Genomic DNA, 17135 nt, shown 5'->3' with positions numbered 1-17135 from the left:
AATTAAAAAAATATTCATAAAATAGAAACTTCACAAAGCACACTATCCTATATTTTGATAAGAAAAATTCTATTCTTAAATCTCATACACCACACACCATCATTTTTATAATTTTTTTAATTTTATTCTCTTATCAAATGTGTGGTATATGAATTATGAGTAAAATAATTCAATTATTTTAAGAATAATAAAACCAAAAAAAATTTAAAAAAATAAAAAAAAATTATGGTGTGTGGTGTATGTGCTTATGAATAACAATACTCTTTTGATAATACAACTGTTCTCACAGATATTTTTAGATTATTTGACTCCTCTTTTGTAACTCATTTTTAGATTAAAGTTTAAAAGTTAAATAAAATATTATTAAAATATATTTTTTAATATTATTTTTATTTTATTTTATATAAAAATTTAAAAAATATATAATGATAAGATATGAGATTTTTAAAATTTTGAATTTAATCCCGAAAGCAAACCAGATTTTTCCCAGAAAGGCAAAAGGCATTGAATCACAACCGAACTCGCATCGAGTTTATCTAATAATGTAACATCTGATAAAGAATGTACATAAAAATGCTATGATTGCATTTGTAATTCCCTGAATAGAATAATATGTAATGCTCAAATACAATGTATCCTTTCCTACATAAGAATCAATTATCATCTTCAGATGCTGCAGAAGAATACCGTTCCAAAATATTAGGGAATTTAGGAGGCAATGTGAATAAGGGTTCATCGACAGTACCGGACGATCGACATGCTAAACCTAATGCATAGCCTAATGCTCGAGCAACAGGTACTGCCACTGCATTCCCAACTTGAATATATCTGAAACAATATTATAAGGGTAATTGAATTACACCTACCGTACCCAAAATAATAATATTAAGGTTAAATTGCACTTTCTACCCACAAATTGACGCCTGTACTTTCACCTCCGACTACAAAACTTACAATTTGTACCAAAGATTAAATCGACCATTGATATAAAAGAAAACTTTACCAATTTGCATAATCTCAAATTTAAATGTTAAGTGCAAAGTGAAACCTCTTAGGTCTTGTTTGTTTTTACAGATGAATTTAAATATAAATTAAAATATATTATTTAATCTTTTTTCTTTTAGATTTGAACATATTAAATTATTTATTTTATTTTATGTGAGAAGTTAAAAAAATTTTGTGAAAATGAGCGAGACTTTATAATCTAAGGTACAGATTGTAATTACTCCAAAAAAATAAAGAAACTGATACCAACCTCATAGTATCTCCAATTCACAATAGATGACACTCAAAGGTCCATAATTCAAGTTTAATTTGTTTGATTATTTTGGGATTCAACAAAGGTTTTCCTAATCAAGGATACTCTTTATTAACTATGCTTTAGTTTCCATCTGCATTTGGAATTAGAAAAATTTTGAAATGTATTTTTTGCGGATTTGTCAAAAGAAGTTTGGAATTAGAAATTTTCTATCAAGTATGTTAGATGCAAAATTTTGTAGAGGACAGATTTTAGGCGTTTAAAAGCTATTTCGGTTGAAAATTAGAACAAAAATCTAAACTTTTTTAAGGCAAACATTGTATCTATTAAAAAATTGCCAAGTATGATGAAGATAAACGGGCATCTCGAAAGTGCCACTTCTAATAACTAAACACATATTTTCATTATTTTCTTAAAGCATGAAATTGAAGATACAAAATAATTAAAATAGGTACCTCTCTTTAACAGGTCCACAGAGCTTGTAATAGTCTGGAAAACCCTGAAGTCTAGCATTTTCACGTATCGTTAGCACCCTATCTTGTTCAGGGTGTAATATTGCCTATACAGATATCAATATTGGTGTAAGCCATTAAGAATTACGTATCTACTTGCATATCATTTACGCTTTAACCAAGTAAACAAGCTAACCTGGTTGTGAGGTTCTGCCCGTGTAACTACTGTTGGCACGGTCTGATCCCACCATAAACGGGCGAAGGGTCTTCAAGATTTCAAGTATATGAAAGACGACAAATTATTAAATAAAGTAGCATAACAAAAACATAAACAGTCAACAACAATGTTTGGTTTTTTGGGTATATTAATTATTTTTTGCCAAGATAAATCCTTACTTTGTTGAGCTTCCATTAACAAAACTCATCGCATAATCTGGCACCTATACATACACAGGATACAATAAGACTCATCAACACAACATGGCAGAGAACATATAGAGGAACAAACAGAAGTCTTTGAAAAGAAAAAAGTAAATAGTACCAAAGGCTTTCCAGACTTCAAGTAAACTCTCTCTATATCAGGATCCCACTCGACTTTGTTATCAGGACGGACTCTAACACCAGGTAAATCTCTGAAATTTGCTCCCTGATACAAGATAAAATTCAGTAGACATATAAACAGTGCACATCCAGAAAAATTATTGTTTCAAATAAAAATGCAAATAATAATTACTACAAGATCTGGGGGGGAAACCTTTTTCTTGGGGATCCTACAAACACGTTCGTAATCATCCTCGTTCAACTTTAGTGGACGATGATCATAAAGGACAAATTTAGATTGTTTAGCCTTTGGAGAAGAACCCGGCAAATCTGCAAGGAAATGCCCCCAGACGTTAGACATTTAATCAGATCTGCACAGTTATTGAGCAAGTTTTCTTGACTTGAAATATCCTTACAAAATACAATGGATGAAATAGTTCATTGGAAATTTTCTTTACTGGAATTGATTTGAAAAGGAAAGAAGAATATCATATATGCATTTCATTCTGCAAGCAATTAGACATCATCGACAGGGAAAGTTAGTAGCCAACGGTGTATTACTCAATTAATTTTGGTTTCAGGCTTGTACTCCCACGAAAGAGCCAAATTGTAATAAAGAGTTAAACTCAACCAAATCTAAATCAGTAGGTATTTGGAGGGCTTTCAACTAACCTGTGCATGTTCTTTTCACTAACCTATTTTTTCACGTTTAGTCATTAACATTAAACCATAAAACGATTTATAGGACAACACAAATAACTATAGGCAGTATTAGCTAATAAGGGTTTCATTTGATTAGCAGACTGAGAACACATTAAGTCAAGCGGAACTCATCTCACATAATGAACTAACTAAAAACAAATACCAAAAACAACAAAAACCAAAAATCACCCTAACTTTCATGGAATGAGCAGTAATTTACAATCCAGATATAAACATGGTTCAGTTCAATAATCCACGAATCACAAAAACAGCGGCTTACCCTCTCTGCCTAATCTAATTATCCTTTGAAATTCTGTCGTGGGAGCTTTACGATAGGGAATTTCATCCCTGTCCTCATGGTTCTCAACCTGAATAAGGTATGTTAACATAAATCGTATAACGATTGAAAAAAGATGGCAATTAATGGTAAGTAATGGTAAACAATACCGCAGGAAGGTCAGAAATGGCATCCTGAAGAAGAAGTTTTTCTTCCAACTTAAGATTGTGTCCTTCATCATGGGCAACCGTATTCATCTGCATCAGTAGATAACTAATCTTATATAACAACTATCGGCAAATGGAATATTGCATAGAATGTTTTAAGCATCTGATACCTCAAAAGCAACAGGAATAACCCCCCTTACAACAACATCATGGGTGGGGAGTGGGAATTGAGGCAACTTCTGCAAAACGTAAACAACCAATTGGTGCGAGAATTATATAGGATAGTAATATATCAAGAAAAATTAGTGACATACCTCAGTAGGACGGGCACCCCATATGAAAACACGCATGCGAAATTGTGGAAGCCCAAATGCACCTGCTGCCATCATTCCCATCCGGACTTGATAGTCCATCCCTATGAGACGACCTAATGCATATCGTCCAAGAAAACCATCCGCAAACTTTACAATGTCGACCACGTTTTCCATCAAAACAAATCTCGGCTTCAGATGTTGTACTAAATTCATATAAACTTCAAGTTGTTTATTTTTCTCGTCATCCAACGGATTCTCTTTATTCCTAAACCGATTAAACCCACTTACACCTTGACAAGGAGGTCCACCGCATATCACATCAACATCACCCTATGCAATTAAAAAAAACCACATTGAAAATAATCATTAATTTGAATAACTAGTGACTAAATAGTAATCTGTAAAGAAAAAACTTACAGGTAAAGGTAAGATATTTGAATTGTAACCATGAGTGACGAACTCTTTTATAGTTTCCCTACAATTACTGTTACATAGACCATAACTATTAGCAATAGGGCTAGAAAGATGAATATACAAGCGCATAGAATATGTGACTGAGAACAAAAAAAGAGTAAAGTTGATTCGGTTCAATGGCATACCCTAATCCTTGAATTGGTTCCCAAGTGTCTTCAGAAGCACCATAACCTTTCCAGCGAACCTAAATATAGAAGATGACATCATAGAAGCCAAGAGAAACAATAAGACAAATAGTTTATTCATTTTGCAGCTCATTTTCTAAGACATCCTTTATCAGGCTAGGTATTTTCCACATCATTTCAGATTTAATTTGAAATTATTATACCTTAAGATGTAATCCACGTTCTTTTGTCTCTTTAGGATCACCATAACGTATTTTCAATATCTTCGCAACTTCAAACACTTCCCCACCTTCTTCCCCATCAGTATCACCACTGCTACCATCCCCATCATCTACATCTTCTGTTCCAAAGAGATCCGAATACTCTTGCGGAAAATCACCACCACTAATCAGAGAAAAATAAAGGCATAATTTCTCCCACTCCTTCAGCAATGACAAAAAGTCCTCGGCAGATTCATTTCTAACCTGATTTTCCATGGGTGAACTTATATAAGAAATTTCACTTAAACATTAAAGGCTCTCATACATTAATAGCAGAAAATGGAATATCAACCTGTGTCTCTGGATGGTTTAGTTTGAGACTTTCACAAGCATACTTATTCAAGTCAACTGCCCATTTCTGAAAGAGCAAATAAAAGGACACAAGTTGTTAGCCAAAAAGACAACTAAAACAAAATAATAATAATAATAATAATAATAATAACAGGAGGCAGAAACTGAAGTGAAGTAAACAAAGAACTTACTGTGACAAGATTTAAACTGGACAAGCTTGCGCCAAGGCACAATCCAGTGGACATAGCACCACAACCAGAATAAAGATCCAACAATGTCACCTCCAGTTTATGATGCTTATTAACTTGGGAAACCTCTTCAAGTTCAGCCCCACTCACATCAATCTCACTAGAAATCGTTGATGATGCCTCACTGCTGGCATGCTTAGTATCTTCAAATTTATGTAAACAATACTAATTAATTAGAAGAAATGAAAACAAAGCCTTACCAATCTGGAAACACAAGTGGAATTAGATTGTGGTGAAGAAAGAATTGTAACCTGGTGGTAAGTTAACAAATGTAGAGTACGGCAATAAATAGAGCATGTCGCAGTAATAGTCACAATCTGGAATTGACTTCCTTTTAGTATTCAAATCAATCTGAAAAGCAAACTTAGTTATAATCAAAATATTACAATTGAAACACGTAACAGAAACATAAATATTGGATCTTGCACTCATACATTCAAAGGAAGTCTCGCGATGTGTAATTTCTCAACTAAACAATCTAATGGGTTATCATCCCTGATTTCTGAAAAAAACACGCGCTTGGTATCAATCAAATCACTAAGGTTTTTAATGACCTGAAAGCAGAAAATAAATTAAGAATTAGGCATATCAAGCTAAATGTTGACCACCAAAAAATTAATAAATGATGTTAGAATGAGGCTTACGGTATCTTGAGCTCTATAGTACCACTGTGCTGTAAAATAAAGACTATGATCAACAGCCTCGAATAATTCCACAATCTTACAGATAAAATTAAGTTCCCCGTCACCAGCCTAAACACAATATGCCAAAAAACACAAGTGAAATCCCACAATATGTCAAGTATAAAAAAAGGACAATAAATTTCTTAAGCTTTAACAAAACTGATCTACGAATCCACAAAGTCAAATCCAACTCAGCCACAAGCAAGTATGTAACCATCTACCCTGAATTTGCTAACCTGAAGCAAAGTGATATTAGTCAAATTCCAACAATCCGACAACTTAATGCAGTTTTCAATGTCACAAAATCAAATCCCATCAAGTAGGTCCAATGTTCTAGATGATCAAATCTAACTTGATGGACATCCAGTTAAAAGCCTAACTGCTCCTTGCCTTGTCAGATGAGTTGAATTATCACTTTGGTGCCTTGGATTGTGTAGGTGTAATTAGTGATGGTGCAGAAGTGAGAGGTTACGGAGAAAGAAGATGGGTGGTTCAAAAATCACAAACCACCCTCTTACTTCTTTTCATCAGTAAGCAAGAATTTTATTGATCACATTATAAATACTTGAGAAATGTTAGGCCTATAAAAAGAATGAAAAATTACCTTCCAACCTTATATGACTTGATGCAGTAAGTCAAATTGTAAAACTCTCTCTAAAGAAAATCCAATATATCAAAATCAAACAACTTCATTTTGTATGTTTTTTATATATAATTCTCTTTATAGGCCTCCCCTTTCCTTATACTGAACAAGCAATTGAAGACTAATGGCAGAGGAGGGAATGCTCCTTGCCCAACCAAGCAATCTCTTTCAAGGGCCCGACTTCATGGGCAAGAGATTATAGAATCAACGGCGTGCTTCTAGCCCAACCAAGCAAAGATGAGGGCCTAGATGGAATTACTGTATGTAGTGTAGAAGTGGTAACACTCACCCTCAAGCTAAAGTTGTAACACCCCCCCCCCCAACCAAGCGGTACAACCAACCTAGCTCGGGAAATTGACTGTGATATAAGGACTTAGTAAATATAACTATTTACTAAAGGAGGTTAGCTGGGTGGAAAATTATCTACTTGTCTAAAGGGGGAAGATTAACTCGTATAAATAGTACTTTGTCTAATCTTCCGACTTATTTCTTATCTCTTTTTTTGTTGCTGGCAAGGGTAGAAAGAATAATTCAGAGTTTATTTCGGAACTTTTTATGTAGTGGTAAAGGAGAAGAAAAAAAGTTTTATTTAGTTAGTTGGAAGAAGGTTTGTCAACCAATTGATTGTAGTGTGTTGGGGATTAAAAAAAAAAAAAAACTGAGATTGTTTAATAGAGCACTTGGAAAGAAATGCCTCATAGAAAAATGTTATTGATATAAAATATGATAGTTTGTGGGGAGATTGGTGCTCAAAAGATACCAGAGGTGCATATGAGGTGAGTTTGTGGAAGTTCATTACAAAAGGATGGGGGGAATTTTCTAATCATATTAGATTAAAGGTAGAAAATAGGAAGAGGATACTTTTCTAGCATGACTTATGGTTTGGGGATCCTACACTTAAGTTGGATTTTCCCTCTCTTTTTAGAATTGCAAGGGATCAAAATGCAGTTGTGGGATATTCTTTCTTTTGCATTGACATATTCAGTGGAATGTTAACTTTTTTAGGGATGTTAATGATTGGGAAGTGGATGACATTAAAGCTTTTCTAAAAAGACTTTACAGTTCAAAGTTGATGCTAGGTAGGGAGGACAACATGATGTAGGTTCCTGCAGGAAATTCTAAGTTCTCAATTTCCTCTTTTTCCAACATATTAACCAGTCATAGAAGCTGTGAATTCCCCTGGAGAAACATATGGAAAGTGAAAGTTCCTTCCAAGGTTGTTTTTTTCTATTGGGTGGTATCCCTTGATAAAAGTGTTGACAACTGAAAATCTTAGAATAAGAGATATGTAAATTGCTGATTGGTGTGTCGTGCAAGAAGGTTAGGGAATCTGTTAATAATCTCTTTCTTCTTTGTGAAGTGAATAGGTTCTTGTGGTATGAGGTTTTGAATCGGATTGGTCTACTTTGGGTAATGCCCAAGAAAGTGGTGGATTTATTGATAGGGTGGAAGGGATTGAAGAGTAGCAAGAATGTTGTTAATATCTGGAAAATGATTCCTTCTTGTCTCATGCGGTGTCTATGGCTTGAAAGGACTAGAAGATGCTTCGAAGACGAAGAACATTCATTGGGAGACCTTAGAGATTTTATCTTTAGTACTTTGTAATGGATGATAATTTCCAGCATTTGTTTTAGATTTCCTTTTGTTTTTAGATAGTAGGTATCTCCTTTGTATATGTCCTGTGTACTTGAGCTTATGCCTATTCTTGGAAATAAAATCTCTTATTACTTATCAAAAAAAAATATATGTATACATATATAACTGCAAGTTGCACCACAAACTTCTCAAAATGTATAGATTATCACCACTCAACATCTTATCTCAAATGAAATGACAATCAATCTCTATATAGATTCTCAAACATGGGATTAGCAGCAATATGTAGTACAGCACGATTATCACAAGATAACTATTGATGAATAGGAACATGGAAGCCAATCATTTGAAAATAGTTTTCCAACCATGTCAACTCACTTGTGATGTGAGCCACTTCTCTATATTCAACTTTTGCACTAAAACAAATTACCATCATTTTAATACCTCTAAAAAGGTATATTTAGAAAATCTCGAGGAGAGACCTGCAAAGCAGTCTGCTCTAACAGATTTGACTCATTTGAGATTTTTTTGCAATTTTGGTTTGTCATGTGTCTCTTATTGGTTATGGTTTTGGGTGTACTAAAAACGATGATGTGAAAAATCCACACACATATTCAACAAAGATGGCCCAAGTGTGTGGCCAAAAACAAGCAGCCATAATGCCACCTCGCCTGAGCGAGGCCAAGGGCAAGGGATGGCAACCATCTGTATACAGCAAGTAGCAACCCTACTCATAATTAATCCCCTAAATTTACGTATAACCCTTAGCAATTAAATGTGCCTTCAAACATGTGAAAAGGCAATGGAACAAGATCTCATGTCTAATTACATGAAGGGCATCCATTTCAAACTCTAGCTTTCCTCAAACTCGGATGAGATAATGCATCATGAGTTGTGTTGGGAACAAAGAACCTTTGAGAGTTGAGATCTAAAACAAGAGAAATGAGATATGGCATGACAACAAACAAAAACTAATAAAGTCCCGAGTGACACAAGAACAAATGCTTTTTTTTGGAGTAATAGATCATGATTCTCAAGTGGTACAATAAATGTGCATCTAACGCAAAGGAAGATGTGGAGGCAAAATAGCCAATGGCCGCGAGCGACTAAAATTAACTTGAAAGGGAACTATGGCGAATGTTGGCAAAGGTTTCCATAGAGTAGGTTCAAAGTGTATATGAAGAGTATAGGAAATTAAAGAGATGATAAAAATGAGAAATCATATTCTTGGAAAGAATAGAGAATTATTTTGAGCTAGGAAATATTTGAAAAATAACAAGCTATTCGATACACCCACATTATGACCTTAAAAACTGCCCTGCCAACAACAACCACATAACTAAAGGGATCCCAGTCTCAAGCATAAAGTTTTCTCATGTAACCAACCAAGAAGCATAACAACCATATAATTAAAAGAAACTAAAAGTTCTTATAAGAGAGATGTAGCTATGAGAACAAATATCAAAGCATTAAAGTAAGCAAGTTGCACAGATAACATCTCGGGATACATAAAGAAAGTATAATTCCTCTTTGTTTGATCACATTTGCAAAAGTATCTTATAATTAACTCACAATTCTTAATCAACCTCTTAGTAATGTACTTTTTTCTCAAAATAACAGCAAGGGGTAGTCTAAAGATTGGCACTCTTATGCATGAGTATAATAATATCGTACCGATTGATGAGCCTTTCAAGAGGGTCTAGACAATGAAAAGTCAAAGATGCTCCCTCAAAATAGACCAAGTCATAAACTAACCAATACCCCACTAAGGATAAAGTGGCACCAAGCTAGTGGACAAAAATAATGAGCAATGAGTCTCATCTCCCCAACAATGTATCCATGGAAACTCAAACTCATGACCTCCCATCAATTAAACCATACTCATAAGCCTTTACCACTAAGCCAACACGCCTAGTGATGCCGCTTGATAGTATTTTACAGGTACCACTTGCACTGAAAATGATAAACAATAGCACTCTATTCAACCAAAAGCGAAACATACAACAAAATCCTAGAAACTAGAACTCACTTTAACATGAGCATCGTCATAAAGATCATATAGGATCCGCCCATCGACCTCTGCCCGAGTGTAATGGTGTAAAGCTTGAATAATCTCCTCTGAATCATCCTTACTACAACAAATAAAATTAAAATGCACTTTAAACGAGTAAACAACTGTAGAATATGATACCAATTGCAGAACAAGACCATAGACATAAAGACAATGGCATTCAAAATCACAACCCAAAAGAAGATTATGTAGAAAAAATGCTACGTATGAACATAAGTATGAGCATATTTAAATAAATTCTTTCATCAAAGACTTACTCATTTGAACTTTTTGTCCCAGCTACGTGCTTCTGAAATAAGACATAAAGTTACATTACAATGGACATAAACAAGAGTGTAAGATAATAAAACAAACACCAAAAGTGCTCTGCTATCATATCGAGAAATTTATCAAAGACGCATAAAATTAGAATTTTCAATTCCATCTTCTTTTCAATCCAACTAACCCTAAAACAAATATTCGTCTAGCATGAAGTGATTTAAGTTTATTAGAAAGCATGGACTAAATCTTATCTATTTCTGTTCCTCTGTACTTCTTTGATTGATTTATTTTTCCATTCATTTGCATCCAATAATATTTGAGTTATGACTAACAAACAAATAGAAGACGATATCTATGCACTGCTTAGTTTCACAGTCAAGCAATGAAATCTTGCTCCAAATGAAAGTGCAACAGAAATGCTGATGTTCAGTTCAGTTGTTCAATGGAGTGTAACGCAAATGTCTCAGTTCAGTTGTAGTAACTTTTAACTCCCATAAACGAAAGCATCGTCTAACTCGGTTTCTGAAGTCATATTTTAACAGCAACACAAAAGACACTGCTTACACAGGATATACATACCAATATATCTTTATAAAAGATCCACTCAATATATCTAGAATGGTAATTCTATCATCATACTGAACTGTCTATTTCTACTATATTTTCTCAACTGATCTTTTTTTTTTTGGTCTATAACAAGGGAATCATTTGTCTTAACTTGTGCAATTTCAATTTCTAAGAAAGAAAACCAACACTAAAAAAACAAGCAAATCAAAATAAAAACCCGTTATTTGTCATCCAACCCACGTCGTACAAGCAACCAAACAAGAATCGAGACCTATATAAGACATAATTTACCTAGAATACATTGAGTATGCACTTGAACTTTTAAAATGTTATTTTAACTTAATACAAGATTTATGTCCTTTCAGCTGAAGCCAATACGACCCTTAAACTTGACTTAGTAAGTTCATCCCACAGAAACCAGACCATCATTTGATGTTTCCAGCAACCATTTCAGGAGAAGACTTGTGTTCCAAACAGAAGCCCCGCATACAAATACACGAACAGTACATTACCTTCCCCCCGTACCGCTTAGGCCACCGACTCTTCGCCTCCTCCACCGGGACAGGGTCTCCTACTAACCTGGCCTCTACCTCGCTATCACTCTCGCTCCCGGCAACATTGGCCACTATCTCTCTACGCTTCCTCGGAGAAGTGGACCCGGCTTCCACCGAAGCTGCCTGTTCGTCTTCCTTGGATCTCATCGACCTGCGCTTCGCCATTGCCAATTTTATCAAGAAGAGACAGCCAGCCAGCCAGAGAGAGAGAGAGGGCGGAGAAGAGCTAGGGAGATGTTAGGGTTTAATAGGGAAGTGTGAAAATTTGAATGGTATGGGAGTGAGCGGGAAGCGGAATAAAAAAAACGCGGATTGCAAAAGTGGACTACAGCCTATTGGTCAGGTTCTGAGTTTTTGACCGTTAGTGCGGACTTAGACAGTGTTTGGTTGGTTTCATTATTCGTATCCCTTTATTTTTGGTCCGAACTCTATAATTCAGTGCATATATATATAAATAAATAAATAAATTATCTATTAGATTGTTCTATCCACATTATGTGATGAAAAAAAATATATATTTATTTTATAAAAGAAAAATTACATTCTCAATATGGTGCTTAGAGCACACCTAATAAAGTACACGTAATAAAGTTTTTGCATGACATAATTTAATTTAAAAAATAAATTTTAAAATTGACAAATTAAATCTTATAATTTTAAATGATGTAGATAGTATGCTCTACCCATATAATAATATAATAACTCTTTGCAAAATTGGCATGGAAAATATCTTCAGTAAATTTGGATATGTTATTTTTTTGCGAGTCCTCTATTAAGATTATGTTTAGATAGTGAGATGATATCAGATATTTTGTTAATAGTAATAAAAAATTAATGATAAAATATTAAATAGTAGTAAAAACTAGTAAAAATTATGTGAAAAATAATGATAAAATAAAAAATAATAATTGAGTATTCTTAAACCACTTCACTACCCAAACGAAGCCTAAGAATATAATTATGTTGTTAGGGTTACTTTATATCAATTCATTTTTAAAACAGAAAGATGATGATGATGATGATAATAATAATAATGGTAGTAATATGTTCATTTCAAGCCAAGCATTCTAAATAATGATTCATGTATGATACTTTTTACAACTCTTTTATACAATCATGATTTAATTGATAATATTTTTGTAAAATGACGTTAATTTTATAAATTATTTTACAAAAATATCCCTCATTCAAAACAAGATTGTGTAGAAAGTTGAGTTGTATGTATATTATTTTCCTTGTTTATTTTAGGGAGTGGAACGATTTAAGGAGATTTGATTCCATTCCATTTGAATATTTTATTGGAACTTCAAGAAAGTTGTCCTTTTATTTCTACTGATTCTAGAATATAAGACTTCATCTTCTCAATACGCTACTATTGATATTAATTGCACACGAATTATAATGTTATTTACAATAAATAATCATTTAAAAGTTGGTAGTTTGAGATTAGGATGTTCTAAAATTCAGGAATATAATGTTATCTAATTGTATTTTGATTTAGAAACTTTAGAAGATAAATTTTATTCCTCAACCAATATATATATATATATATATATATATATATATATATATATATATATATATCCCGGTCACATTTTAAATAGTATTTATTTAAGTGATCGATATATCATATATATATATATATATATATATCATATATCATATATATCATATATATAAAACTATTAAAATGGGTCATATCAACAAGTGTTATTGTCAAAGGCCTGTGGCCTAACTGGCCTAACTGATATAAATTCACAGCCTCTAAAATGAAGGTCTTGGATTCGAAACCCCCTTCCCAAATGTATATAAAAAAAAAAACAAAAAAACAAACAAATGTTATTAAAGATGACAAAATATAACAATAGAAACATTGCTCTTTTTATAATTCTTATATCTTAAAATGACAGAAAGATAGACATATGAATTAAACCTATTGCATTTATAGCTGTTCACATGATTTTCTGAAATAATCTTATATGCTCAATAAATATTATAAGTGTTGCAGAAGATTTTTGCATGGTCATACTGGTAAAGAAGGTATCTGGCAAAATAAGAAAATTATCATCGAATTTTTCCAAATCCTGAAGGACTGGGGACACTCTCATGATTAAATATCATTTATCTTTCTTTTTCTATAGAGAAATTCAAGAGAGTGAAAGTATTTTTTTCCATTCCACTCATTTTCCTCTTATGGAATGACCTTTTATAAGGCTTTCAAATAATTATTTTATTCCCAAGTTGGTGTATAGAGCACACAATACATATTACTTAAATAATAATATTTTATTTACAATATTCAAACTTTAAAATTTATTTTCAAAATCAAATTATGTTCGTAGGCTGAGGTGTAGAGACTTTAAAATATATACTCTTCATAAAAGTGGAGCTTAGTGGCCAATATCTACTAAGTGAGTTTTATATGGTTATTTAGAGAAATTCTATTTACAATCTCCAAATATGGGGTTGCATGTGCAAACCCTTCATTAAATGAGAAAAAAATACCATTTTGAGAAGGATATTATTATAATTTTAAAAAATTTTAAAGACAAAATTGACTAGGCTTGTACATACAGTCTCCATTTAGAGACTGTACGTAACATTGCTCCGTTATTTACTATGTAGTGGGACTCTTTAAGTGAGGACCATTAAGACCTCGTTTGGATAGTAAAAAAAGATGAGATAATCTGTGAGTAATAATGAAATAGTTTATGAATAATAGTGAAATAGTTTAAATTAAGATGTTTTATGAGATGTTGGGAAATGAAAGAGACAAAATTGGATAAAAGTATTATAAAGTTTAAATATTGTTAGAATATAATTTTTTAATATAATTTTTGTTTTGAAATTTAAAAAAGTTGTATTATTTTTTGTGTTTTATTTAGAAGATTATAAAAGTTATAATAATTAGGAAATGATTAAATAAAAAAAGTTGAGAATTTGAAATTAAATAATATTTATATTTATAATATTTAGATATTAAGATGAGATGAAATAAGAATATATTGTTATCCAAATGAAGCCTAACTCTTTTTATTTCTAACAATAGCGCTTCATTATATTTTTATCTATCTCTAGCTCTATATTCTAGAGTTTTTGTCTACTCTAAGGTTTCGTTTGAATTGAAAAGTGGTTTCAATTTATTTATTCTCATCATTATAATTTTTTTAAATATTAAAATAATAATAAAATAATAATATTTTATTTATCTAAAATTATTCAATTTCATCTCATTTCTCCAGGAAAGTTAAATATTTATTTTGACATTAGATTTTCAAGAAAATTATGGAAACCTGGAAAAAAGGGATCTTTTATGGGGTTTTGCTAAAGTAGTGGGGCCATGAATATGTTTTAACCCAAAAAAGGGTTTATAAAATGTATTGTTATAAAATGGCGGGATCCATTTTTATTGTTGTTTGAAAAAATGGTGGGATCCATTGAAAAGTTAGCAAGTGTTTTTTGCTTTGACATTGTTTCAGTTATTTCTTCTTAAGAAAATTGGAGATAAATTGTTTTTGATGAAAAATGTTTTAATTCCAGATATATCCTGACTTGATCAATTTGTGACATAGGTTAAAAAAATTTTTGAAAGGGAAATGCTAGTTGTTTCGAAGATGGTTCCAATACAAATTTTTTTTTTTTTTTTACTTGGTGATTAATAAAGTATTTTTTAATGATGTTATATTTTTTTTAAATGTTAAGAGTATAAAAATAAAAATAAAAAATAGACCAAATAGTCTTATCGAGACCCATCCTCGAGCTACACTCTTAATTGGTGTAGCACGACTCTTTTTGAAATTAAGAAAGGAGTTTGTTCAATTCTCCATTTGAGAACTCCTAAAAGACTATTGAAGTAAAGATGTTATGTCAAGAACATAAAGAAGGTAGGAACAATACTTGATTAATGTGTCGTTTGGTTAGTGAGTTGAGATGAAAGTTGAATAAAATATTATTAGAATATTATTTTTTTAATATTATTATTGTTTCAAAATTTTAAAAAGTTGAATTGTTTATTATATTTTATGTGAAATTTTGAGAAAATTATAATAATGAGATGAGATGAAATACTTATTGTATCCAAACGGGACCTAAATCTAGTAAGAATTGTACATTGACAATGGTAGGAGTCAACAACTCTTCTAGGAATCTCTTTAAGGTTGCATTTGGATATTGAGCTGAGATGAATTGAGTTCTTTATAAATAGTAATGAATTAAGATTGTAAAGTGAGTTTATATGTGTTTATGGAAAATTGAAAAAAGTGTAAGTCCCACCAATGATTGAATAATTAATTTATTAAATCTTTTAGTAATAAATAACAAAAATCAAACATAAATTCACTTGATGCATGTAAGAAATAATTTCTCACTACTTTTTGTATGCAAATTTTTTCTTACTCGAAATTAAAAAAAAAAATTATTTTAATTTAACCAAGCCATGGAGAAGAGTAATAATATTTTATTTTAATTACAGAATGTTTGGGGAAGAAGAGAGAGAGAGAGATGTTTCTTTCATCACTAAAGACGAGAAAGAGAGAGATGAAGTTAGAAATGAGATTTGTTAGTGACATGTTCCATCATGAAACAATGTAAGCCTAGCTAAGTTTTGTGTGTCTGAGATGAATTTGTGTGTTTAGATATTAGGATATGTCTAAAAGAGAATACAACTAAGATGAGCCGAGCTCATTCAAGAATCCAAAAGAAACCTTAGGATCATTGAGGAGAAGGAAGAATCAGGTTGACCCTCACGTATATCTTGACTTACTATCAAGAACCAACTCCATTTTGAATTCCACTTTAAATTGAGATGGTTAGTTTGAACCCTTAATTAGAGAATTAGCCATTCGACTTTATAAATGGTTGTCACCAGTGTAATTTAATTTCTACTACTAATATTGTGATTCATAATTCTACCAGATAAGTAGTGTTTTTTATTAATAATCTTTTATTCTTTGATTAAATATTAAAATAGTCTATAGTATTTACATTTTTTGCCAGAAGACTTCCTAACTTTTCAATTTTGTCCCATTGCTATATGGTTTGAAAATCTATCAATTAAATCATTCTGTCATGTAAAATGGTATATGAATTCGAACAATAGGGATACAATCGAGTTTAATTGGATCCAAGCCAATTTAAAATGAATCAAGAATTTACCAGGTTAGGTTAAAAAATCCTGCCATTTCAAGCAATCAATCCGTATAATTTGTGAGTTGACCCAAGAAACTTGTTTATTTACACCATCTCTCCAAAGTTAACTATTTGGTTCGATCCAATCTCATAATACTCATGGATTATGTTACGAATATTAAAAAAATCCTAATAACTCATAAACAAGCTGTAAACAGTACTACTTTATATTAAAATAACATCAACAAAATATCCTCACATGTAGTCTGATAACAGAGCGAATTCCAATAAAATTTCATAAATGCTGAAAAGTGAAGAAGAATATTCACAAATTTTAAAAGGCCAAAACCTCAAAAATCTTATAAATTCTTTGATTTTTATACTGCAAAAAATCTTAAAAGGAAAATCCCAAGATTAGCGATTGATCTTAAACAAAAAGTACAAAAAAATAAACTCTTGAAGTCGTCCATTTGGATGGGAGATGACATAAGTTGTAGTGGGACATATTCTCAAATATTCTCTTGT

The 17135-nt window shown here is 31.9% G+C and overlaps 1 protein-coding gene across 1 annotated transcript; it reads right to left on the bottom strand.

Annotated features, from left to right (window-relative positions):
- Nucleotides 1–564: 564 nt before the first annotated feature.
- On the bottom strand, nt 565–11750 carry LOC109001682 (DNA (cytosine-5)-methyltransferase CMT3). The gene is made up of 21 exons (XM_018979058.2): nt 11442–11750; nt 10359–10390; nt 10060–10162; nt 5753–5860; nt 5543–5662; nt 5360–5459; nt 5052–5251; nt 4862–4927; nt 4513–4773; nt 4310–4368; nt 4128–4194; nt 3711–4040; nt 3567–3635; nt 3400–3486; nt 3233–3320; nt 2465–2580; nt 2252–2356; nt 2107–2150; nt 1907–1976; nt 1714–1817; nt 565–828 (listed from the first exon to the last, which is right to left on the bottom strand). Exons 1-21 carry the CDS (start codon nt 11646–11648, stop codon nt 654–656), a joined length of 2511 nt encoding a protein of 836 aa, XP_018834603.1. The 5' UTR covers nt 11649–11750; the 3' UTR covers nt 565–653.
- Nucleotides 11751–17135: the final 5385 nt, after the last annotated feature.

This window comes from Juglans regia, chromosome 14 (genome assembly GCF_001411555.2).
Source record: "Juglans regia cultivar Chandler chromosome 14, Walnut 2.0, whole genome shotgun sequence".
NCBI lineage: Eukaryota > Viridiplantae > Streptophyta > Magnoliopsida > Fagales > Juglandaceae > Juglans > Juglans regia.
Note: the sequence above shows the minus strand (reverse complement) of the source record. Positions and strands in the feature narration are given on the sequence as shown.